At 41.3% G+C, this 26,629-nt stretch overlaps 1 protein-coding gene across 1 annotated transcript in view; it reads left to right on the top strand.

Annotated features, from left to right (window-relative positions):
* The window catches only part of jarid2b (jumonji, AT rich interactive domain 2b), a 144,873-nt gene that overhangs the window by 42,463 nt on the left and 75,781 nt on the right, over nucleotides 1-26,629 (top strand). The window contains exon 2 of the mRNA XM_042506788.1: nucleotides 24,582-24,708. Coding sequence (XP_042362722.1) covers nucleotides 24,582-24,708 — 127 coding nt within the window. The remainder of the gene's footprint in view (nucleotides 1-24,581; nucleotides 24,709-26,629) is intronic.

Raw genomic sequence — 26,629 nt, 5'->3', positions numbered from 1 at the left:
AGCGTGTGTGTATGTATGTGTGTGTGTGTGTGTGTGTGTGTGTGTGTGTGTGTGTGTGTGGGCCCTTGTCCTCTAAAGGCTTTGTGGTGTAGGCCAAGTACAACACAGCTGCCCACCCACCCAATCTGTCTCTCTGCTGCTCTCTCTCTCTCTCTCTCTCTCTGTCTGTCTCTCTCGTCTCTCTTGCTCTCTCTTACAAACAGACACACACACACACACCATCTCTCTCTCTCCCTCTTTGAAGTTTGTCCCAGTCCAGTAGAGTGGTACAGGGTCAGGATGGAGAGGAGGATTAACGAGGCCCCTGGTATAGACGGATGAAAGGATGGTGGGATGAATGGTCTTTATGAAGTGTTAGATGAGAGGAGGGAAGGCCAGGTGATGACGGCCAGTGGACTTTGGTTCGAAAGCAGTCGCTGTGATAGAGAGCCCAGATCTAAGGTTTAGATTAAAGACGGGATCAGTCCTGGCAGCACTGATCTCAGCGCAGGACCTGATGCACTTCTCTGAGGCCATATTTACGGCAGTGTTTAGAGTTTCACCTCTGGCTGCCGGCAGACGTCAAAGAATGACAGAATCCAGATTTGCACGTTTGCTGCCTTCTGAGTTAACAGAAACAATTTGTTTGGATAAAGGTGAGATTTTAGCATTATCACCAAATGTGAAAGGGAGAGTTTGATCGTTGCGGGGTTGGCCTCATGTTGCATTATTTATCATTTGTGGTGGTGTTTTTTGGGTTAACTGTCCAGAGCCCAGATCCAAAGTCAAAGCAAAAAAGGTGTATGCTTTAAGCTATTTAGCTTCCTCTGAATGTGTCACACACTCAAAAAAAATATGCATATGACACACGCACACACAGTGAAGGTACGTGTGCACACATGCCACTGCGCCACCACGTTAAACCTCCCCGCCTCGCCGCCTCAGCGCTGCACGGCATTAAACAGACAGTGATTGATCTATGGAATGATTGTTTATTTTGCCTTGCTGTCAGTGATGGATGAAGATTTGCACGCGTTTGAAAAGTCTGTGTGAAATATGGAGGAGAGTGGAGGGAGGGGGTTGTTTTAGAAATCAACTTCCCCAAGGAGAAATACCAGCGGGCCTATGGGACGACCTGTCATCACACCTTCACCTCGACTCAAATTAAAAGCCCCCCCCCCCCACCCGTAGCGCAATAGTAACTCAGCAATCACCATTTTGATAACTTTGACACAGAAAACAATCTACACCACGAGCAAAATAACTGTTTACAATTCTATAGAGCAGCGTTACACAACTTACAGCCTAAGCGCCAAACCTGGCCCCTGATAGGGTGCTGTGTGGCCCCCCCAACCATTTTCTAATTCACAATAAAAATGAAGTGATCCACACTGTGACTTGTTTTTGCTCTAATAGTGTAAATGAGGAGCCAGACTGTATAAAGCAGCATCAAAATAGAGCTTGTTTAGCAAAAAAACGTGTCAGTGGAGGATCCCCCGCACCCTCCACAGAGATCCTGGCTAAGCCTCTGATGTCCTGAAGTCCTAGAAATGTCCTAAAAGCCTAGAAACATCCTAAAGTCCTAAAAACATCCCCAAATCCTTGAAATGGCATAATGTCCTAGTATTATAAATCTTTGAAATGAGCTTAATTCATATAAATGTCCTAAAATCCGAGGAATTCCTAAAATCCTAAAAACATCCTTAAATAAAAGAAATGTCCTTAAAACATGGGGCTGCTGAAACTGGTCATTTTGCAAAAGTGACGGCCAAGCAAAGTAAGTTGAGTATCCCTGCTATTGAGGAAGCGGCGTATGTAGAGGTTTTCATTCACTGAGAAATTCAGTGATTACCGTCATTCCTCAGTTTGACTTCGCTTAATTTCCTGCCATTAGTTTCACAGTCACATACCAGTGCCACATGCTAATCAAAGCTTCCCTGTAACACCATTGTCTTTGCAGGCATTGCTGCAGCGTTTGAAAGCTCGTGGCCACATACATTCAGCTGCAAATGTGTGACACATCTCTGTAAAACCCCGAAGCTATTGATATTCAGTGGGCTCTGTTGTCCTCTACAGATGCCAGTTGATGAATTCCTTCATCCTCACAGAGCGCCGCATACAAAACTTCCCTCTGTCTACAGATGACAGCCTCCGAGCAGCAAGACATTTCTAACACCCTCTTCAGTTACCATCCCCCCAAGAGGCCAAAAGGGAACTAGGGTGAATGAATAGAAAGGGGAACTCGAGACACAATGCCTACCTGTCCTCCCCTCCCTCTCTTCCTCCTACCAACTCCCCTGTGACACCCCTTCTTTTCCTCCTTTTCTCTTTTGCTGGCAGAAACTGTCTGACTCCTCCGATTCCTCTTCACGCGGGCAGATGGCTCGATCGGGAGTTTCTCCAGCCCAGACTTAAAACAAAATCAAACCCCAAATCCTCCATCTTCCCTGTACTAATATATTTTTTTCCCAAATTTTTACTCATAACAGACGCCTTGTTTGTCTGCCAGTTTCTGTAAACCATGGAAACCAGGCTTCCCCTCTCTCACATCTTGTTTCTCTCTTTCAAAACCGTTCGCTTTCACGTGCCAAAACATCTCTCTGAATCCAAGCTCATTTGAAGACAAAAAGGAGACGGTTTGCTTGAGTCTCCTTGTTTCTTTCAAGCGGCGATAACTTCAGCACATTGCACATCATTAGCGAGGGCGAGGTTCAGAGCGAGGTGAGCGAGCTTACAGCTGCGAGCTAAAGTTGTAACACATGCTGTAGAGGCTGCTCCAAGTTTTAGCGTTCAGAGCGTCCCTGGTCTAATTGGTTTCTAGTGTGCGGCAGAATGTTTGCTGTTACGATGACAAAGTCTGACTTTGAAAGAGTGCTTATTATGCTGCGACTGGCTGCAAAACTAAAGAAGTAAGAGAATTGCTTTTAGGACATTATTTTCAAAGCTTTAAAGATTAGAAGCAGCGATCTAGGACATCACGGCCAGAGCAGCTTAACTTTAATTTGAGATCAAGCTGATGCAAGATGCTTGATTCGATGTTGGGCCAGAGATTCCAAAGTTCCCATTTCACCTTTCAGTTTTAAATTAGAACCATGTGACCATAACCTCTTGCGGGCAGAGGATTTGCTCCCCATCGGCAACTGAAACCTCTTTCTTTTCTCTGCCCGGGTCTTCCACACAGCACTTTGTCATGTAAAGAGGCCCTTATCTGGCTCTGGTTGGGGGTAAAGAGGCTGGAGAGAAATAGCAAGCTGGATCCCTGGGGCCAACAGAGATCGACGCATGGTAAATAAGTGACTGTGATTGACGGGTCCTTTGAACAGAGTGGCTTAGGCCCGCCCACTGATGTGCCTGCTGTGAGGTCAACTTTGACCCCTTCCGGCCACCTGCTTGCCCCCGACCCTTGACCTTTAGCTGGACTTATGAGTGGACCACGTGGCCTTGGATAAGAGGTTAGGTGGCTAATTCATGCTATTTTTGCAGAAGTCTTTCACCACAGATTTGTTGTTTTAGTTGTAATGAGGATATGTACATAAAATTCTATATTTATAATTTCTCAGTGTTTTTATTAAGAAACAAATAATACAGAAAACATGTACCATGTATTAAAACACCCCAAAAGTCCAAACAAAATGGGATCGTCATACTTAGGTCAGTATTTAGTGTAAAACATGGAACTATAACAAAACATAGCTCAAACAATCAATATTAAACTCTGGACATGTCCTTAATGCAACCTGATGTAAATACACCAGAAGATTAGTATTGCAAATCTTATATTTTTTGCCCAAGAAAGTGAAAGACATGCTAAGTGTAAAGGGAAGTCACAGTAAATACTTGAAACTTCAGCCTGGTTAAGTTTTTTTTTTTTTCCCCAAAATATTTGCATTTTTAATGCTGCATACATATTTCCTGTATTTTCTGGTTGTATTTTAGTAAATAGAATAATGAGAAATAAATGTGTGATCATTACAACCGTGCTAAAATAACAACGTTTAAGTTAAAATCAACTTGTTCATCTCCTTCCCTCTCCTCTCACTTAAAATACTCCTAATACCATCCAGACCCCCGTTACTGCTAAAAACTCTGATCCATCACATTGACTGTGTCAGCAAATGATTTCTTGTTTAGCTCAGGTACCCCACCTCCCACCCATCTCGCGAGCTGCAATTTCCGCCACGTCCTCTGGCTTTCTGCTCCGCTCCTTCGGCGTTACATTTGTTTCGCTGCTTCTCGTAAATGGCTGGCCAACAATGACAATTTAATGGACAAAACGAGGGGCTGGGAAGTGTAGCGATTTCACAAGGCTCTGATTTAATTTCCCTCATTCCGGCTAAATTGGGCCACGGTGTCGGGGTAAATAAACAGAATGCATCTGGACTGCAATAAAGAGAGAGTGGAGCGGCGAGAGGGTGTGTGAATAAGAGGTTGCGCTGTAAAGGTTGCTTTTTCCATTCCCCCATGAACGGTTATAGATTTATGAGGGAGTGCCTGTCTAGCACTTTGCTTGTGGACTAGCTTAGCCTTTTGAATGGTGCAGTAAATAAAAAGATTGTAGGTGTGTGTAGATGTGACTGTGTACCTGATTACATTTTGCCACCCTCGTGTTCGTATTAGAGATTCATAGCCTTTTGCAGTTTCATTAAACTTTATTGGCTGTGATTGGTAATTTTGGCAAGATTGAAGTTCATGAGATTATTTTTGGCTCCGGTCCACCCTAGCCCATTCGCTGAATATTGCCAGTCGTTTGAGATTTCCAACACCAGTCACAGCTGCCTGTTCCTCATAACCGAGAAGAAATAAGTTGCTCTTTGTTGCCAACTCCCAAGAAAACTCATTGGTATGTAACAAGGATTGCGGAGGCCACAAAGCCGCCATTTTGTTGAGTGAAAAAGTGAAAAAAGCCCTCAGCTCTGCAGAAGTGCAGAAGAGTGTCATGTCTAACATATGTTTAATGTGACCCCTGTTGTTCTCAATTAATGACAGCACATGTAGGTTTGGGGTTGTAACTGTGGATTTTTCATTGCATGTGAATGAGAATGTATGTGCCCATGTAAGATCAGTGGCATGTACACACAGGGATAGTTTGAATTTTGTTGAGCTGGGTTGTATGTGGTACTTATCCATAGACAGTATATCAGTGTCATTCTGCACGCCTCCAGTTTGGAGACACAGGCTGGAGTTTTGACATGGAAGCCAAGTAATGTACTGCTGTAAAGGCGTCCGCAGCAAAATGTATTTTAACCACCTTAAAAAAAAAATCAATATTAGTTTAAATGTATGCTATATTTAGATTTTAACTGCTTTACCTTGCTGTCAGACAGTGATTTCCATTGGAGAAGCACTAGACCAGCAGCTCTTGTGTTCATTGAGCTTAAATGAGTCTGGTGGCTTTAACGTGAGCATAGATGAGGAACTGGATCCATTAATGGCTTCCCTGTTGGAACTGGCTGTCTGACAGGAAGGTAAAACAGTGAAAATACTCCCCAATAGCATACACTTAAACTTTTTTTTTTTTTTTGATGGTGGCTGAAATACTTTTTTTTTTGCTGACCCCCATCTATGGCAGAACATTGCTTAGCTTTCATGATGGACTCTGGTCTACTTCTCCAAATTGGGAGCATGCCGTCTGACAACTACTGTATAGTCTCATTCCAACTGCAATAAAAAATTTTGAAAAATTGCTAACGCCTACTCACATCTGGCTTTCAATGCAATTGGAAAATATATAATTGGCATTCACACCCAGGTCAGATGACTTAGCAATACTCACGGGTATTAACATCCTTGGGCTCTGAATGGCATTGATAGAAAGTCAACACCTGGGTAACCTTGCAAATTTTAGCTCCTTAACCAGCAAACTGCACAGCGTGCCTCCACTAAATACTTTCCATCTCCTCCTAAGCAGCACTAAAAGATTGATCCAAATTAGTCTGCACTAAGTTCAAAGGAGAGATTGAGTAAGTAAGAGATATATAAAGAGAAGTAAGCACTGTTGCATTTTCACAGACCTTCTTCTATTTACCTGTTTGTGACATTGAATGCATATTCCAAAACCACACACACACACACAGAAAGGCATATGTGTCTGCTGCAGAGCAGTGTACACACCTCTTCTCTACTGGCAATAGGAAAGTAGTCTTTGGCCTATTTTTAGCAGGTTAACCCATGTTTGAAAAACCCATATGCACATGCTGTTTTCGGTGGGAAAGTGGTATATGTAATACACTGACTATGGATAAGTACTACAAACAACCCCACTTCAAAACATCAAAACTATCCCTTTAAGGCAGAGTAAGAAACAATGTATGTACCTTGCATTCCTCAAAGGGTGAGCCAGATGAAACAAAAGAGCTTAACCACGCTCTCACACACACCCTTTCTCGCCTCTCTTCTCTTTGATATTGAATTACCTCAATGACCAGGAGAGGCAACAAAGTAATAACAGGCCTTAACTATTGACCCAGCCCAGAGCTCCCACATAGCTCTTTTCAGAGCAACTCTGCTGACGTCAGCTCCCCCACCGTGCATCGCAAGCCTCTGTATGCTCACAGAGTCTCATTTCCATAAGGAAAATAGTTCACTAGACCCGGAGCCAGAGGGAAATTATTTGCTTTGTTAAATTGGGTAATTAACTTGTCACCCAAGTGATATTTGTGGTTTGTTCATAACAGTTTGATTCATTTTCTCTTGCGTAAGCAATGGGAGGCAGCAAAATAATTGTGTTGTCTATGAAATAATAGTTATGTTGCCTAATTATTGCTTTGTTGGAATGGTCCCATTTGTCAAGCAAGTTTCATGAAATATTGTATGGTGTTGTCATCGGAAATATTTCAGCTGCAATCGTTCTTTTCAATAAATACTTGACATGTATTGGGCTTAGTTTGTAGTGTTTTCCTGGTTTCTGCTGTGGTGGATGAGGTACATTTTGAATAGATGTATTCTTGTTCTTTGCAGTTGAAAAGGATGACGTGTAGGAGATTCTCAGGCTTATGCTTTTTGACTCAGCCGGCCTCTTTGATTCACATGTAAGCCACATTTGAAGGCATATAATTAGCAACCCACGATTGTACACATGTGCACACACTGAGACCCGCACAAACACGCACGGGTCGCACCGACTTGCTCGTCATAAACAGCTGCTTGGAGCAGGGATGGATATGCACCTCTTGGCCCTAACTATGTGTGTATGTGTACATAACAGTACACAGTCTGCCAGTAATGATCCAGACAAGCTCTTGTGTAGTGTGAGCTTTTAAGTCCTTCAGAGACAGTCTTGTGTGTCTATGTGTATGTATGTGTGTGTGTGTGTGTGTGTGTGTGTGTGTGTGTGTGATTGTGTGTGTGTGTGTGTGTGTGGGTACAGTGCAGAGAGAGCACTGTGTTGTGATGTGCTTGTTAGTGAGATTGTCAGCCAGAGAGAGACTTGACCTTACATGGTCTGTACAAGGTACTCTGTTGTTGCTGTCATCAGCCCCAGTCACAGTAGTGGAAAATGGGTCTCTTTGCTTTGCACAGCAATCTTGGCATGGAGTTTTTTTTCTGTTGCCTTACATTAATTGCATCACTGGTGTGTGATGTCAGGCTAAAAACTGTTATCAGCATCTGAGCATTTTCCCGAGATGAGTCACGTTAACGTATTGAGCGCAAATTGAATTTCACTTTTCTGCCTTTTTTTGCTCATACTAGAGCTACTGAGAAGACAAATTGTTAAGTGACCTAGGCCGATGCTTGTTAGGGACTGTTCTTTATTTATCTAAGGAAGATGTTGCCAAGGATGTGACTCTGTTTTGTTTTTTGTTTTGACCCTCCCCAAGGCTACAGATATTTTTTCCTTAAGCCTTCCTTAGTGACTGGGGAAAAAAAACGCATGACCCCTCCTCCACCTTAAATGTAAAATGCAAATAATCCTTACAAATCACATCATCACACAAGAGATGTGCAAATTTTAGCAGAACATGGGTGCCACCCATTATTGGTCTTACCACACAAAAATAATAAGCCTATACATTAAACACACACACATACTATGGCTATTATAAATGCTTTAACTCTGGAGATTTTTCTTCTCAATAAAACATGCATTTAAAACCTGCTGGCATGTTTTGTAAGTCAGAGGCTATTTAAAATACATCCAAAAAAACTTTTTAAAAGTTGTATATCCATCCCCTAAGCTACACCATAACATAAGGCACTCCCCAGTGCTTAAAAAAATATTTGACATGCCTCCCCTGTTTTGTATTGCCCCTCCTCCCACTCATAAATAATGAACAGTCCTTTAACGACAGTGATTTCTTAGAGCATACCACTCTAAAGTTGTAGGCAATAAAAAAGAGGTATTTGCGCATTCCTGTGTGATTAAAAAAAATCATGCACAGCCTTTAGTCAAAAAAAGCTGTCTATTCAGTTGTGGAAAACTGTGTTTTGTTCTGGAGTGGAGGGGAGCGTCTGAGAGCCTGAACTTTTGTCTGAGAGCCTGAACTTTTAGGAGTCGATAATGTTCCTTTCCAAGGTTATGCTCAGGCCTGGAGTTTGCACTGGATTTTGTTTTCAAATGCGATTCAGGAGGGGCTGGCCAATATTTTGTCATGTTCTCATCTCGGCTCAGTTTTCTTTGTTTATGGTCTAGATCCTCACACCATCTACCGCTGCAAGCAGCTGCATGTAGACAGACAGACACACACACACACACACACACACACACACACACACACACACATACACATACACATACATGCACGCACACATCCAGGGCATGTGTGCACAGTTGCATACACAAAGTCAGACCTACCCTCAAGTGAATTACTCACAAGTGTGCACACACATCAGGGCCAACAGAGGGCATCTGAGGACAGACACACGCACAGAGACACACACATACAAAGCTCTGCCCCACCTCCAGGCTGGCTAGCTGTTGCCCATGTGCCCCCTCCAGCCGTCTGCCAACAGGCGAGTTAATATTGCCACCAGCTGCAGAGGGGGTGATGCCAAGCGATGCCAACCGGCACCAGGCCCAGAGTGGCTACATAGGAGCCACTGTGTGCTTCTCCTCTCGTCTCTGCTCCTCTCCTTTTCATGACACGTTTTATTTTCCTGTTGACACTGCTTTTTTCAATTCTGCTCCTCTTCAAAGTGAAATTTAAATATTAAATGTCACTGTGTGTATGTGTGTGTGTGTGCATACCTATGTGCATGGATCCAGGCCATTTGAGGGTGGTCATCCATCTCAGTGAACAACACTGGACATTGCATTGGCTGCATTCATGTGTGAGGGAAGGTGCTAGCATAGGATGCAGTACTGGAATGGTGCTTTATGGGCATACAGAAAGGCAGACTTTCCGTTAATTTCTCACTCTCTGCTTGGTCAATTTCGTATTACACATTTCCCTGAGAAATCTTGTGTTTAAAACCACAATCTCTTTCTGTATTATTGTATCTGTTGAAATCGAGATGCTGTTGCCTCACAGTCTGTTGTGCTCTCAAAGCAGCTGTTAACCATTAAATGTGAGGCAACACACTTTAGTCAGTGCTTTAGGAAACTTTGCAGGTTAAAGTCTTTGCATAGGGATGCTGACAGGGGTTTACAGGGTAAACATTACTCAGACAGTTGCAGAGGAAACTAATGTACACACACCCAGCATTTCATAAGTGCATTATGTCTGTGCTCCTGTGTGTTGGGCTGAGCAGATTAGGATTTAGCACTAAGGTGAGGCCCACACTCAGCGCAGCAAAGAACCAAAAGGCAAAATCTCATAGCTTGTATTATTTATTTCATTTTTTAAAAAACTGATTATATTACAATACTTTCCCAGGCTTGGAGGTTGTTACATTAACGTTTGATAAAATGTGACACACTGGTTGTTTTTTTTTTTTTTAAAATTTTGTTTCCTTTTACAATAAAGCAATTCAACAACTTTTTGGTTGATTGATATGAGTGCGGGAAAATATTGATACACCTAAGTATCATAATATCATGTTGTGTACATGTATAATTTCTCAAAAGCACAATCTGTTTTTAATTGATAATTAAAATGCAGATGTTTGTGGCAGTTGTTGAATTTGTGTTGTTTAAACCCCTGCACGCTAGATAGCAGTGCTGCAGTGTATCTTCAGTCACTTGAGTCTTCTATATCATAAATACAAGGAATTAAGGCTGTTGAAAAAGCACACTAGCTTCTTAAAATTTGATGTAAAAGATACCGTGAGATACAATATGATTATTGCTATATACTGAATCTTAACCTCTGTATTGGGGTGTATATTGTATTGCCAGATTCTTGTCAATACACAGCCCTATTGATTGATAAGCGTAAGACCCTTGAAATGGCTGTCAAAACCACCCAAAATAGTAGCACCAATAAATAATCGTGAAGAAATTGAAAAAAAGAAAGAAAAAAAAACAGTATTTGTCTGACAAATGTGAACAAGTACCAAAAGCACACTTTGGCAGCTGTAAGTTGGCTATCACCTGTGGTTTCTTTTTAAGATTATTATGTGCATTTCCATGCCTGGTCCCAGAGACTGTTGCTTATATTAACCACATGGCTGCTTTTGTGAGCTGCTACAATGAAGGCACAATGCACAGTGGTGGATTAGATTGGGACAAATGGTGTGTTCAGGAAAGTGTGTGTGTGTGTGTGTGTGTGTGTGTGTGTGTGTGTGTGTGTGTGTGTGTGTGTGTGTGTGTGTGTGTGAGTGTGAGAGAGAGACTGTGTGACTGTGTGAGAGTTGGGGGTGTGAAGAAAAGAGGTCATTTTGCGGCTACAAAAACACAATTCACATGCCAAGGCGGCTACTAGAGCACTGCTTCAGCACAAACGCACACACTCTGGTGCTTATCGGTCGAAAACTCCGTCACCCTCTCGTCAACAGACAATGCCGTTTAGCGGATCTAAAAATGATTGTACTGAGACTGAATTTCTTTTGATTGGAGGTGATGCGAGGAGGGCTCGAGAGATGAGATAGGGAGGTGCAGAGGCCATCTGTTTGTCTTTCTCTGTGCGTTGTTAAATCTCAACAGAGATGCAGGATTGAAATACTCAGTGGCAACATTTTAGGCGTCTCTATGGAAAGCGGGAGATGAAGCGGCTTCCTTTTTTTTCTTTTTAATAAATGTACTCATTTGCGTAATCTGACTTGCGTCTCGCAGTACGCGGTCCCTTCACTTGTGTGGGCAAGCGGCAACCTTTTTCACACGCTCAATATCTTTTTATGTCCTGGTTGTGGAAAGGGGAATTAATGAGTCTTTCTAGTAAAGCAGCTTGTCTGTGCTCGTGCAAAGTTCTGCAAGGGTAAATGAGTTTAAAGCCTCGGGCTATGAGTTGTTATTGTGTAAGTGTGTCTGTGTGCACGTGTACGTGTGTTATGTGTGCTTCTTCCTGTCTGATTGTTTACAGCCTCACCTAACTGGATTCCAGATGTAATCCTACAGTCTGTCTGATGAGTCTGACTATCCAAGGCTAACAGGGAGACTTTCTAGAAGTGCCCCTCAGGCATTGCCCTCGCACAAGCTTGCTTCCATACAAATGGCATCTACCACAAGTCGCAGACAGATGCTGCATACACTGACCAGAGGCTGCTGGTGCTCTGTATGTTCGTATTAGCCTGCTAGCCTGCAGGCTGTTCCTGTCATACAAGGCACGAGGCTAATGAGGTTACTCTGTTTCCTGTTTCTGCCTTCCTGTCCCCGCCTTGTGTTTGCCGGAGTGGGAGAGCTTCAGCTCTGTGGCACGATATGTCAACTGTAACTGTGCATATGCTTTGGAACATATTGTGTGTGTGGTTGTATGAACACACACCAAAGTTCAGTGAGTATTCAAGCGCATTATGTCTGATCCAGTAGTATTTTAAGATCCAGTAATGTGATGTGACCAACGCACTTTAGTCGTCTAACACTCCTCCAAATACAAGATAATGTGTCAAGTGTGTTATGGCCAAACTTGGCAAGCTGTAAGTTGGAAAAGCTATAGCCGAGTTTTCATAATATATTACTGCTGTCATATAAAGTAAACTGAGGGAGTCCAATTTTTGTGTTTTACTTGAATCAAAACTTGAAATGCTGCTCCGCAAGTCTATTATTGTAGTTAGTTTTATGATCCTACAGTGCATTGAATGCTCCCAAAACCCATTGCAAGACTCAAAGTGTATTTCCAGTATTTGAAATATGATTTGCTTTTGTTCGTCTCTCCTAACCTGATGATTTAGAAGTCCAGCATCAGAAATAGGAACTTCCTTGTAAGGACAAACAATTTGCTGGATAATATTAGTGTATGTATACACGTATATATGTATACATACATGTGTCACTAAATAACTAAATAAGTTTTTTTTTTTAAGACCAAACGTAAATTTTTGCCTTGCTTTAGTTGCACAAATTCGGCTGCTGTAGTACTTTGGCATATTTGCCTTTAACATCTGTGCTAACCGTTATGCTAATTGAGAAAGGCTATTGTTAACATCAGTACTTACTTGGTTCATAGCTAAATACAACCAATAGCTGGAATCAAGTGTACACAGAGGCTCTGTAGTCTGAACCACCATGAACAAAGACTGCAACGCTTGATTATTATTTTCATTTTGGTTTTTGGCTTTCACAAAAAAAGCCATGGTCTGAACACACCTTCACACAGCTCATAACATATTTGAACAAGCGGGATTAATATTTGCATCCGTCAATGTAAATAACTGTCCTAATATGACTTTTATTATGTGGAAGGGTCTTCATAGTCAGTGTCATATAGACAGCGTGACAATGTAAAGCTTTATTCCTTCGGCTGTATACAATCTGATACCTCATATTTGTGTGTGCAGACCAGCACAGTTGGTGTGTGGAGAAGAGAAGGTTAGAAATGCAGCTCTGTTAAGAGGGTTCAGCAGCAGGGTCTTCTGAGTCTCCCGAGAGAATATCAGGGAGGTGCAGAAGCCATTTCTGCCGCTCCCATGATGAATGACAGCGTGTTGCGTAGCGCTGTCGATCACAACTGTCCACGTGACAGCAGCCAGCAAGCTTGTGTTTGTGTGCATGTGCCTGCAGTGCAGGGGATTGAGTCAAACCTCCGGTCGACGGCAAGTAGCCAAAGTGAAAGTGATATTGTGACAGAGTTGGAGGGTAAGTGTGCTGAATGAGGCTGTTACTACTGAATGGGAGCCATTTGTTATGCAACCTGTCAAATCACAGAGAGAGCACACACACACACATACACACAAGGGTCACTTTATGTTATATTTTAACACATTTCTACTACAAGACTACATTTTAGTCTATTGTGAAACCAGATGTAGCCCAGACCTGCCTGATTTTTTTCTCTTTCAACTGATTTTTTTTCTTTCAACAGTCAGCACTCTCAACCTGCCAAATGTAACTTAAGAATATGAAGAATTTTCCTCAACTGAGCCCTAAAAACCATGGCAACGAGGCTGCGAAACTGACAGAGACACGACTGCAAAGCTGATATCACGCCGTTACTTTAACATTTCACTTTATGAGAGGCACTTAAAATTCCCACAACAACAATTCCACCATCCTTTCTCAGCTTTGTGGCACCGAATGAACAGGAAACTGTTGCTCTGAGCCGTGGCTCTTTACGGTAATGCTCCTCTGGTGCTGTGTGGCGTGTATGCGCTAAGGCTGGAAGCAAACCTGAGGAAACTCTTTTCATGTACTGTTAGATAATCTGTCAATACTACAAGAACTGTCTGTGCTCCAGGAAGCCAGTAAACCAGGAGTCTCCACCATTTTTCAGGCTGAGGGCCCTTTAGCTGATAGCGACATGGAGCAAGGACCCCCTACTACATATGTATAAGTTGTAGAATGTGTTAGTTTAACCCTCTGAATTTTCACTGGTGGATTCTGAGGTGGACAGTATGTCACAGTCTTTCCCGAAAAATTATGCAACAATCCATTGTGATGCACAAGGATGTCCTTACACCAGAACATTTCAATAGTGCCTAACTGTTATAGTGCACCTCGCTGTTATGGACAGGTGCTGCACAGAGAGAAAAAAATAAAGGTGAAAATAGGTGCCGCACAGTTTTTAGCCATCTAACATGATTGCACAAGGATTCATGGCTAACAAACAGCCTGTCATTAATGTTGTGTAGTGTAATTTAAATCTTTGAAACCTTTACAAAATGGCTTGATTTCTTTCAAAAACACGAGAAGAAGGCAATGAGCAACAAAAAAAATGAAAGATTTGATAAACAAAAAAAAAAGAAAAAACAAGGGAATTAACTTGGAAAATGTGCTTGAAAACAATAATTCTGTAACATTATAAATACGATTTTCCCCTTTTTTTCCCTTTTCCCTTGCCCTAGCTTTTTTTTTTTTTTACTACATCTCCTAATGTCTTGCAATTTGTGGAACAGGATGATTTTTTTTTCATCAGTATGTTGTTACTGTGTATTTTCAGACACATTGTTATCTTGAAAAAGAAACTTAAATTATCAAGCATAATTTGTCAGGCCCCCTGCAATAACTGTGAGGGCCCCTAAAGGTCATGGACCTCTGATGAAAAACCAGGCCAAACCAGTTTTGCAGATTATCAAGGGTTTTAGAATGATTCCGAGTTTCGTATTTATTACTTATTTTTCTATTTTTTAGCATTACTGATTAACACTTTCTATTAGGTTTAAAGACATTTCTCAAAGTTCATAAAAGATGTCGCTAAAATTTGGTGAACAGATGGCCAAAATCATCAATTGGTTGCATTTTGGGTATGGTTGCAGTCAAACAATTGCCTATTTAGACACCAGTATGTTGCATTCATCCTCTAGTAGAAAGCTGGTTCATTCATTTGCCTAAAATCAAATCCTAAAGACAAACATTTTGAGACAAATAAATGAAATACAGCTCTGCAGGTTTAAGAATTCGTCAATGTAAGGTTTGTGTTTGCTGCTGTTTGTGTGTGTAGGGTTAAAGGTCAGAAGAGGGGTCAGCTGGACACAAAGCCAGTGTGGGTGGGCACCCCAGTCAATTTAAACACCTTTATTATGCTGCCAGTTGGGCGTCTTCTACACACATATAGACACACACACACTGGAACCTCAAAGCACTGTGACATTTATTTTTTTCAGTCAAAATAAACTCAGTCACAGTCTGTATTTAAAAGCTCACTCCATCCCCGCTCTCTCTTGCTCTACTTTTTACCAGCCTGATAGCGTTTTATGCTCGACAGGGCTGAATGGCGCTGGCAGTCTGTCACTTATGCATGCTCAGATAGATTCAGACTGTGCGTGCGTGTGTGCGTGAGTGTGCAAATGCAGACAGCTGATATGATTGACAGTAGAGACGCTGGAGGTTTGTGTGTGTGTGTTTGTGACACTGAGCTCAGCAGGAGAGCCCGTCGCGGCCAGGCTGCAGACAGAAGGCATTGTGTTCTCAGGGAGAAACCTTTATCTGCTGCATATGTAGGTACAGGGAGAAAAGGTGGAGGGAGAATGTGGTCACACATCCAATTTCTTGCATGTTGACAATTTCAAAATGGCCCTTTTGAGAGAGGATCTGTCTGGAATAGAGGTGGGAATCAGAGTTACTCACGCTAAGATATCACGATCTGTTGCCTGCAATAACTATAGTATCAGGATCATCAAAAAAAACATCAGGTATGTATACGGCCTGACTGATATATAGGTCAGCCAGTTTTATCAGCTGATATTAGCCTTTTACGGATTTATCGGCTTATATGTTGTCCGATATGAACAACAAAAAGTCAATTTTAAATAGAACATAATTTAGAATAAGATACTTAGAGTAGTTTATGTGTCATTGTTGTCATTTCTGACAACAGAGTTTATTTAAATTTTAAAATAATCTGCCTCGGTTGCATGTCTTTGTCACAAGTATATGATAACCATATGGAAGGGATAACTGTATCTGAAGGATAATTGCTAATACTTGATACATGAATAAAACTATTTGCTCAGGGTTCACAGGTTCACAAAAAAAGTGATGTCACTCCAGGTTTTCAAAGGGTTAAGTCATATACATGATTGCAGCCCTTCAGCCCTTGTAGCATTCCTCTCATTGCCTCTCCTCCTCATCTGCAGATGGAAATGTTCTGGTTCCTTCTGCTCTAAATGTTGGGGCTATCCCAAAGTTTAAAGGGAAGGCCCTCTGGCTGCACACACACACACACACACACACACACACACACACACACACACACACATTCCGATGCGGTGAGCTTGTGGTGTAATGAGGCGATTATATAGGGCCTCTTGTCCCCGGCAACCCCACAAACCTTGTTCCATTGGCCGATTCTCAGAGCTCCAAGCTGAGCTAAGCATCCGGTCTACTTGAAGCCATGAGGGACACGGGGGACCAGGATGTAGTTAGAATTGGAATGTGAGTTTTGTGAGCGAACACGTGCTTCGTAGTTGAGGAAGTCGGCCTGGTTTTAGCCACTGCGTCAGTTGTTTGCAGATCGTGCTGATGCTAGAACTGCTTGTCACATTTTGTTAGTGCAGAGGTGCTCTTTGGGAAGCAGCGGCCATCATTTACATCAAAAGCAGGCAGTTGGTTCAAAAGTTCCTGGACCAAATTTCAAGTCAGTTTTCTAATGACTCAGTTCTTCTAAAAAAAAATGCTACGTAGATGTTTTTATTTGCATCTTTCACTGGCAGGATTGCTTTGAGCCCTCTGTTATTGTGGAGACATCATTTGGCCCTCTTGTCGCTGCATTGTTTAGGCTTACTTTAATACTTTGCAGTTGCTTTGTTTCTCCGCAGGGTCATAATCAAGATGCCTTACATGTTTCAAATCCACAAATGGTTGCTCATGACCCCAGGAGAGGTTACGGTGATGCATTTAGGAATTGTTATCGCAATCATCTGCACCGCTCATGAACCGTGCGCAGTGATCTCCTCGCAGCTAGTCATCTGGGGCCCATGTGTCGGTGGAAAAGTAAGAAACATCAAGATGTGGAGAAAGGAAGAAAGAGGGTAGTCGTGGGGTAAAGACTGTCCTGACTACTGGATACAATAACCTAAGCTTTGTTAGAATAACATTTCTCCTCCATAGATCCATCCATCCGTCGCTCTGTCCCTCCTCCTAAAGGGAAATGTGTGTTAGAATAACAGATTTTGGGCTGGTTTTGTAGAGCAGATCGCAGCTGGCGCGTGGCCCACATTCCTCTGCCATGACATCCGCACAGTCTGCAGCAGCACGGTGCTATTTTTAGAACAGCCAGCGAGAACGCACACACTCACACACAGAGAAATGTACGTATATGAAGATTCCCAAGTGTGTGAATGTTGACGTGTTAACAGGAGGACCTTTTCTTTTCTTTTTTTTTTACCTACAAAAGAAAATGTATGAACTTGTTAGATGCAATTTTGACTGATTGTAGCTCTGTTACATTGAGGTCTGTGTAGAAATTGTTATATCGGACAATAGATCGTTAAATAAAACTAAAAGTCTTAAAGACGTGAGAAAACTGATTTTATCACCTTTTAAATCTGTGGTTTTCGTCTCTCCTGTACAGTAAGCACCGTCTCGTCTAAGCTGCAGAGCTGACATTAGTGTGGCTTTTTTGTCACACTTACACACACAGAGCCACAGCACAACACAGACGCTCTGTGATGTTCTTAAAGGCGCAGTGGGTGCTTTCTCAATGAGTGGTGTAATAAGCAATCTCACTCACATTTTAAGTTTTTTTTTATCAAAATGCTGGTGAAGTGCTGCTGAATTTTTGGCACAGTGATAATTATGGGTCGACTGATATTGGTTTTTCAGGGCCGATACCGATTATTATTAGTTAATTAGTCCAATAACATATATTTGGAACCGATATGCATTTACAATCTTTCTGCCAGTATTTATAAATTGGAATATAACAAACTCCAACACAGAACTTAAAATGTCTTTAGTATTTGTTTAATCAAAACTGAAACTTCCAAATAATATACAGCAAGTTCCCAGCAACTTTGTTTTCAAGTCAAGTGGAAATATTTTTCACTAATTAATTCACTGTAATTATATACATATATAATACTTTGTCAGGCCAACAACATGTCGACCGCTAATGATAATCCTATAGTCTGTAAAGCGTACTTTTGCACCCCCTAAATAGATTCCCCAGGAATATTATAGTGTGTGGGAGTTAAACATCATCTCCAAGAGGTCAGATCTGATTTTGATGATCTTTTTAAAGTTCAAAATGGGCACACTGTACATCCAGCACTCTTCACCATCCTCCTTCCCTCTGTCTCTCTCTTCCCTCCTTCCAAGTATCTAATACCCCACCCACGGTCTTTTTTTCTGCATCCACTGATACACACAGCCAATGCAATCCACTTGTTTCCTCATCAACTATCCGAGTTATTGGATTTGTCTGCTGTGGGAGAGGATTGTTGAGCAAGGCTGGGGTTATGAAGTGGAACCCGCTCCACTTTTCATCCAGTTAGATGAGCAGATACAGATGCAGTGATGATAGATTAATCCTGCTCAGACTCTTGACTTTTTTTTTTTTATCACTGGCAAGCCGCTGCAAGCTTTTTAACATTTGCTCCATTCCTGGAACAGTTTTAAAAGCTCGGTTTATTCACTTGTCTTGGTTGTTCTGTTGACGGTAAAACATTAACTAGCAGAGATGTTTTAAGGGTTTTTATTTTCTTGCACTAAATTTTAATGTGCATATTTTCACTGTAATCCAGCACACTCTCTTAAACCTCAACAACAGAATAGATTGATTTCCGCTGACCTCCAAAATGACATATGACCATCCCTAAAATGACATATTAAGGCTAAATGTTATGGAAAAATCAAATGTCTCAGTGTTTTTGATCATATATATTGATATTGATGATATTGTAGTGTTGACTGTTGGTGCTTTTATAAAATATTGACACAAATATTGATGATAAAAATCACCAGCAATGTGGAAATAATCACTAAGTGGGTAAAGGCAGATAATAAAATGGCTAGAGCAGTCTTGTAAGTTCAGAAAATGACATCTCTTTACTGTAATGCAGCCTTTAAAACCAGGAAAAGACGACATGTACGATATTACCATATGCAAACTCTAACATGATATCTTGTCCCATATCAGGCTATTGATATAACAGCTACTGCTCAGTCTACAACATATATTACCACCCTAACAGTTGCATTTTTAAACACATTCTTAACATTAGAAACCTGTTAAGTTACAAAATGTTTTGTTTACGTTTAGGCAACCAAACAAGCTTGGTTTGTAGCTTAGGGGAAAAAAAAGCATGGTGTGGCTTTAAATAATTTTTGCTAACATGATGATATAAGTCACATGATGGACGTGTCATCATATTGTTATTAAATGAAGTCTTCAGGGTGAAAGTCCTGTACCGGTTTGAGCAATCCACCACTCCTCTTAAAACGACATTACGCAGACTTTGTCACTTTTTATACGACATCACCTCACTTCCTCTGCTCCAGTAATAACTACTGCAGTCATTAAAAGGTGTTGCTTTGCATAAACGTATGAATGGGTTGTGATGAGCTACTCACACAGTCGACAGATACAGGTGTTCTTTCAGTGAGAGTGGGCTGTATAATCCTACACTAGAACCGCGGGTAAAGAAAGTAGGAAACACAAACTCCAGCTGGAGATGACATATTCTGAAGCACAAAAGCCAGAATAATGTCAGGAAAATAATTTGAATGTTACTTAGAAACTGCTTCTCAGGTGTGTGTTAGGTAATATTTTCTTCCCTTGGATTCCATCTTATAGAGATGTTTAATAGGAAAAAATATTTAAAGAAGCCCAGTGGGAGGATACTGAGTTGTTTTTTTTCCCAAGCATTTCCTGATTAATCGCATGCACGTATGTGAGAGAGAGAGAGAAAAAAAGAGGCTTGCTTTTCAAGCACAGTATCCCTATGGATGCATAAAAGGTGTCTGTCTGTGTATTTCTGTGGCTTTTGCAGGTCGGATTACCTGCGTATTCCTTATAGGACTTGGGGGTGGGGTTGCCGGGTGACAGTAGGCACACAGCATTCCTGATGCATCACTTGGTTACACATACACACACACACACACTCGCATGTGCACAGAAAAGGTCCCCGCGCTCATTAGTGGGATTCTACTAGCCTGATGGGAGCTGGTCGGGGTGTAGATGTGTGTGTCAGTGCCAGGTAGCGCTCGGCTGGCATTGCTCTGTGTAAGAGCTCTCTCTAAAGAGCTCTGGCAATACCTCAGAAACACACACACACACACACACACACACACACACACACACATGTGCGGCAGACTGCAATGTGTGACTGAGAAACTGAGATGCAACACAATTTGGTCTTATTGCCTATTTGAGTAGATGTTTCCCCTCCTCTGTCATGCTACACTTACCCTCTGGCAGGCAGTGTGAAAGTCTGCGGAGGGATTATTTTATTCCTGTCCGTCAATTCTTTATTTTACACCTGGAAAACACACACACACACACACACACACACACACGGATAGGCAGAAGCAGGCTTTTGTGACTTGAAATCCAGTGAAAGTAGAGGCTTAAAACAGATGGCAAACACCCTCTAAGGTCAGACAAATAGTTAACCTTCCGTTGAGAAAAGGTTGCGGAAACCCATTTAACCGATGATCTGAACTTATGAAGAACTATTAGTGAGGTTTCAGGGTGCAGCAGCTGTAATCGAGCAGAGCTTCAACACTCTTTTCTCCCCAGCTGACGAAGAGTCAGTCAGCATTTTTTCCCCCTGTTTTTTCAGACCTTGTTGCTATGTGTACACAGCGCAGGAAATATCTGTGGCGCGCTGCCAACAACTGAGAGGAAACCAGAGAGAAAGTGAGAGAAAAAGAAGTGCAGATGAACTTTAAGGTCAAATTTTGGGAGGGAAGAGAATTTTCTTCTCAGCGCAGCTGTGTGTTGTGTGTGTGTGTGTGTGTGTGTGTGTGTGTGTGTGTGTGTGTGTATCAGGTATAGTTATGGGTACCATAGAAGCTGTGTATATCAGAGTGTTTGTTAACCCAGAGATATATTGTAAATGGTGTGTGTGTATTTGTGTGTTGGTGGCCTTGTGACACACACCGCCAGGGAAAGAGTGCCAGTGAGCTGTCGAGGTAATTGGTGCTTACCTGGCAGGCTTTTGCACATATCCACGCACGTGCACACACACAGAATGGATTAGATGACATTAACTACAGGAGAAAATGGCATAATTGAATACTTGCACAACCTTCCTTGCTAGTGTGTGTGCACATGCACGCTCACATGTGACAGTGTAATGAGGGACTACACACAAAACACACCCTATCAGACTCTGTCAGAGGCTGCAAACCAGCGGTGCACTGAGCGGTCTGCGCGCTCGTGTGTGTGTGTGTGTGTGTGTGTGTGTGCTGTATGCAGGGAGATGCGGCTGTCACCCATCAGCTCCATCATGTGCAGACACCTAGCTTTTAATCTTGTCCCAACCCCCACCCTCCCTTTAGCTCCGCTGAGGCCTCATCCCCAAGGCCCCCTGAGCAGACCTGGGAAATCAAAACAAAACTCTGCAAAAGCTTTATTTTTATCTGCTGAAGAGAGAAAAAACACACAAAAGCCAGACAAACAAGCAAAATCTTTAATCTTGTCAATATTGTCAAAAAATATTAGGAGTTGTGAAATGAATCAAGTGAGAGAATGAGGTTGTATGTTTTTTGTGATTACAGAAAGTTTTCACTGACATGAAAGATCACCAAATGAAGTTGTTTTTCACTTGCAGTCTTGTCTGTTATGACCCACCTGTGGCTTTTAAGTAATCCACTAAGAAACACTGTGCTTCAACCATATCTGGCTCACTGTTGAATTAAACACAACAGTAGTGGTGAGTGACGAGGCAGAGAGCCGTTGCATGAAGCAGATCTGATTTATATGTTTTCCTTGCCCTTACAAATTTCAGTACCTGCACTTGCCAATACTGCATACTAAGCTGATACCACAATGTTAAAATAAAATAAAAAAAATCAATCAATCAATCAATGGCAGTATACCCTCTATGGATGTGAAATGATTGCTATCATTGTTATATGGCATGGCTCAAGTTACACCCTTAACTGGTGGGACTTCCAGTGTAACGTATTGCCAAAATGCTGACACTGTTTAACAGATTGTCTTCACTGCTCTAAAACAGTATTGGCTAGCTGACCGCTTTAGAAAACTCCTGTTTAATCTGGGTGTGAAACTACTTTAACATTTATTAACAAATTATGTGGAATATATCTTGGCAATGTATCCCGAAATTTTCTTGGCAATATTGTATCGATACACCGACATCAAGTATACATTTTTGAATTATTTGAATTATTAATATTGCAAATACAGATTAAATCAATTGCTTTTCCAGTCCACTAGATATCTTTTTGCTGCAATAAAAAAAAGACGAGATGAACAGAAATAAAACTTTATCTAATTAGGTTAAGCAGGTGTTCACAAACAATTCCTTTGAGGACATAATTAGCAGTTGAAAAAAGAAAATCACAATATATTACAACATATTGTATTGCAATACTCAGCATATTGCAAACTGTTTAAATTGCAATAGTATTGTATCATGAATTAAATATTATGATATTATATATATTATGATATATTGTGAGGCCTCTAGTGATTTACACCTCTATCTGGTATTGGATCGGTGCATAGACTCGTGTACGCACCGATTGGCAGTATCTCTGGTATTTCTGATGCTAGCATGTGTATCAGATCAACTCAAGTTTATACCCAAAACATGGTCAACTGACTAAATATTTTCATAAAAATACATGCACCATCTGAAATGTCATCACAGTGTAAGGTCACTGAACTCTTAACACTTTGAAGTACGCACATAGACACATTTGCACACATCCTGTTGTGCTGCTGCTATAATTAGCAGCGAGTTGTCTGCACTGATCAGAAGTCATAATTTATCCATCATAACATCTCTGGTATCTTGTGTGCTTGAATGTGCCTGAATAGAGTGTGCTAGATGTGGAACTGCAGCACTAAAAGAAAGACATTTATAAGCAGTAGTCATTACGGTGGCATTTTATTCACTGGCTGTGGGAGGATGCATAATATTAGGATGAGATTAAGTTTCTCCATTTCACACACTCAGACTGAAATACAGGCTGACACAGACTCAGTGGTGTTACCCCCGGCTATAGTCATCCGAAATCTTCAGTTGATTTTGACTCGTTCTCAATAGAAACTTGGTATTACAGCAGCGATAAAAGATCTTGTAGTAATTATTTTTGTGTGAGGTGGAGGTTTTTTCGAAACACCCTGCGCTGATGTCACCACGATGACCACCAGCCACTCAGCCGAGCTGCCTCTAATGATCCTGAGTCAACCGGATGATCACAACGCGTTCCCACACTCTTCCACATCTGCTTTTTACATTACATTTGACTCAGACAGAAGGAAACGGGCTCACTGGGATGAGCTGACAGGATCCGAAATGCATTGTCTTTACTTCAAATAATTAGCATACATTAGCCTTCTTTTTTTTTTTTTGCACAAAGACAGATTGTGTTTTCTTTTCTCAAACCCCACAGCTGAAATCCACTCGCCCCATGGCTTGACGAGAGAAAGCTATTTCCAGTTTCCATTATTTATTAATACCTCTTTGTTGTTGCTCATGTCCTAATCTCATTTCCTTTAGTCATTAGCGTTGTTCGACATCAAACACAGCTGCCAGAGCAATGAGTGTAGGGGAGAGGGGGGAGTACGGTTATTGCTGTTGGACACTTGCTAAAGACCCTTTTAACAATGCTTGTTGCACTGGAGTATTTTTCTATTAAGATGTTAAAATTCTCAATATGAGCAATATAGTGTTTTGAATAAAATGCGGCTTTGATTTCTATACATTGTGCTGTCATGCGTTTGTTGCCCAGATTGAAACTGACTGGCAAAATGTCTCGGGAAAGGACGTGTAGTGTGTGTGACTTCTGGCGACCTCTTTGACAATAACATCTTCTGTCTCTGTCTCACTGGGAGAGATTCGCAACACATGAACTCGCAGTCCCATGATGCCTTTTTCATTTGCTTCCTACCTATTCATCACCCTAACACTCTCCTATCACAGCATTGTGGGGAAGATGCAGTCCTTGGTGCATTGTTATGCAAATGCACAGCCCAGTGTCTAGCTGCAAGCTCATGCTATGTTATGCTAATGTTGTGTCATGCGAATGTCATGATGTAGCGAGAACCGGAACAATATGAAAGGAATGATACAAAACTTTGTTGTCGGTTTCTCTTTTCCAAAGTTGTCATAACTTTTCATGGGTGGAAATGGACAGTCTGTGTTGACATGAGCTTGTTAGGTTTTGTTATGTCTTGGACGTCTCAACACAGCTGGCCTGTAAGTCACACTTTCATGGGCTTGCTATTGTCTGACAACAGAAACAAAGGCAAAAGCTCATTATAAACATCACTCTGACTTTCAGACTCGCAGGCTAGATGAATGGGCTGTTGTCTGTCCTCAAGTTTATATTTTTCAAAAAAAATAAAAGGATAATTCAGAACTGCTTTTTGGCCCAAGCACCAGAGATTTACTTTCACACAAGTGCAGAAATATGTTTGTTTTTTTTTAAAGATGATGAAAGAAACAACCGTCTGTGTTTGTACTGACCCATTCTCTCTCTCTGGATGTTTCCACAGGATGACAGTGATGGGATCCCGTGGTCAGAGGAGCGGGTTATGCGAAAGGTGCTTTACCTCTCCCTAAAGGAGTTTAGGACTGCACAGAAACGGCAGCTGGATGGTGACGGAACCCCAAACTCCAATGGTAAGTTGTTATCCATGCTCTTAATGCTGAGGAACAGCACCACTGTGCATCCCATCCCTTCTTCCAGTGGATTTGTATTGGGAAAGATACTGATATAAATATCAGAGGCGTATATTTGTAGCTGTCCATTTTGCCACTATGATACTGGTAAATTGGTAGTTTAGTGTATTAAATACTGCATGGCCAATAATAGGAAATAAACCAAACTGACCAGATTTTTTCAATTTACTGGAATACAGTAATAATGACAAAAGTTATAGTGATTAGTCTGCAGTACCCTACAAGTTAAGACTGAAGTTAGATGTTTGAACATGCAATACCATTGCATGCCAGTCTTAGAACATAATTTACAATTTCTTAAAAGAAGACCTACAATGCATTTTTTAGGTTCATACTTGTATCTGGGGTTTCTACTTATGTTTACCTGCTTTAATGTTCAAAAAACACTTAATTTTCTGTGCTAGAACATCTGTAACCACCCACTGTCTGTAAAGGTATCTTTTAGCACCTGTCTCTTTAACCGCCCCTCCTAAAATAGCCCAGTCTGCTCTTATTGGTTAGCTTTTTAGGGTCTTAAATATCTCAGCGTCTCTGCACCATCATTGCTGCCGGGATATAGCTGTAAACAAGTGTAGCAGCAATTAGCAATATGCAAAATCCCCAAGAAAAGCTAAGCTCAACCATTATCTTCACATCCGCACATGTTCCAGCAGAAATGCAATCCTAAAATAGGGCAGAAATTACAACGTTAGCAACCAAAATTACACGTTTCCCTGTTGTTAGCATGTAGCTACATGTAGCAGGGTACTTACAGATGGGGAATTACTGTAACAGAGTTACATTACAGCTGCACTTCCTACCGTGAAAAATCACTAATCAAAGCTTCTTAATTAAAATCTTTACAACCCGACATACTCGAACAGGAGTATGATCCATAATCCAAAGTTAACAACATTAGCAACAAAGTCTACATATTTCCTGATGTTAGCATGTAGCTACATGCAATGTATGTGATGTAAATACTTGTAGTAGCGTACCTGATGCAGATGAACACATAAAGAAATCACCATGAGCTAACATCAACAAAACATTGGAAATTACAATTGAGATTACTTTGGAGTATTCAGAACTGAAGCCGTAAGTTTTTGCTCACGGAGATTACTTTTACATACATTTACCCTATTATTGGAAACATTGTGAAATAATATATAAAACCGAAAATAAGACAAAGCATATTAGGTCCCATTTATGGTGGAGATCAGTTTCGACTCAATGGATGAAAAACAATTCTGTCTGTCACTGATCACACACTTGGAAATCTTTCTGAGGTAAATTTTAAATGGAATATAATGAATTACATCTCTTGTGGCATACTGTAAACAGCCCCTGCAACAATTAAAGGATATTTTGAAATGCAGTAATCTGACATGTTGAAAACTTTTGCTTTGTTTTGACGAAAAGAAAGCAAAGAAACTGCTGCACTAGCATCTTGCGGAGTGAATGTCAGAGCTGCCAGTTTTGTCTGGCTTGGCTGACATTAGCGTCTCAGTCTGGCCCTTCATTCCTTTAATTGAAGGCGACAGTTTTATTAGTCTGTTTGTAAGTGGAGCCTGAGCATGTTTACTTTGACGACGGAACCCGATTTTACTTAACGGGGAGAGAATCCAGTGAGAACAGTTGATCAAGGACTCTCATTTTCCTTTTGTTGTGGGTCAGCGGGCAGTGAGCTGCAGTCTTTCACTCTGCTGGTTTAGTGTCACATCCTCAAAGGAACCCTTGAACTGAAAGCATTTCCCACTAGTTTTCAAATGTTGTTTACGCATCAAACAGAGGGACTCTGAAGAGGTCTGCCACAATGCCACACACAAAGAAAACCCAGTGTAGACGTGTTGTTAATCTTTTCCAGCTCGGACATTTACAC

This window comes from Plectropomus leopardus, chromosome 18, assembly GCF_008729295.1.
Source record: "Plectropomus leopardus isolate mb chromosome 18, YSFRI_Pleo_2.0, whole genome shotgun sequence".
Taxonomy (NCBI): Eukaryota; Metazoa; Chordata; class Actinopteri; order Perciformes; family Serranidae; genus Plectropomus; species Plectropomus leopardus.
The sequence above is the reverse complement of the archived record's forward strand: the minus strand, read 5'-3'. Positions and strand labels throughout refer to the sequence as shown.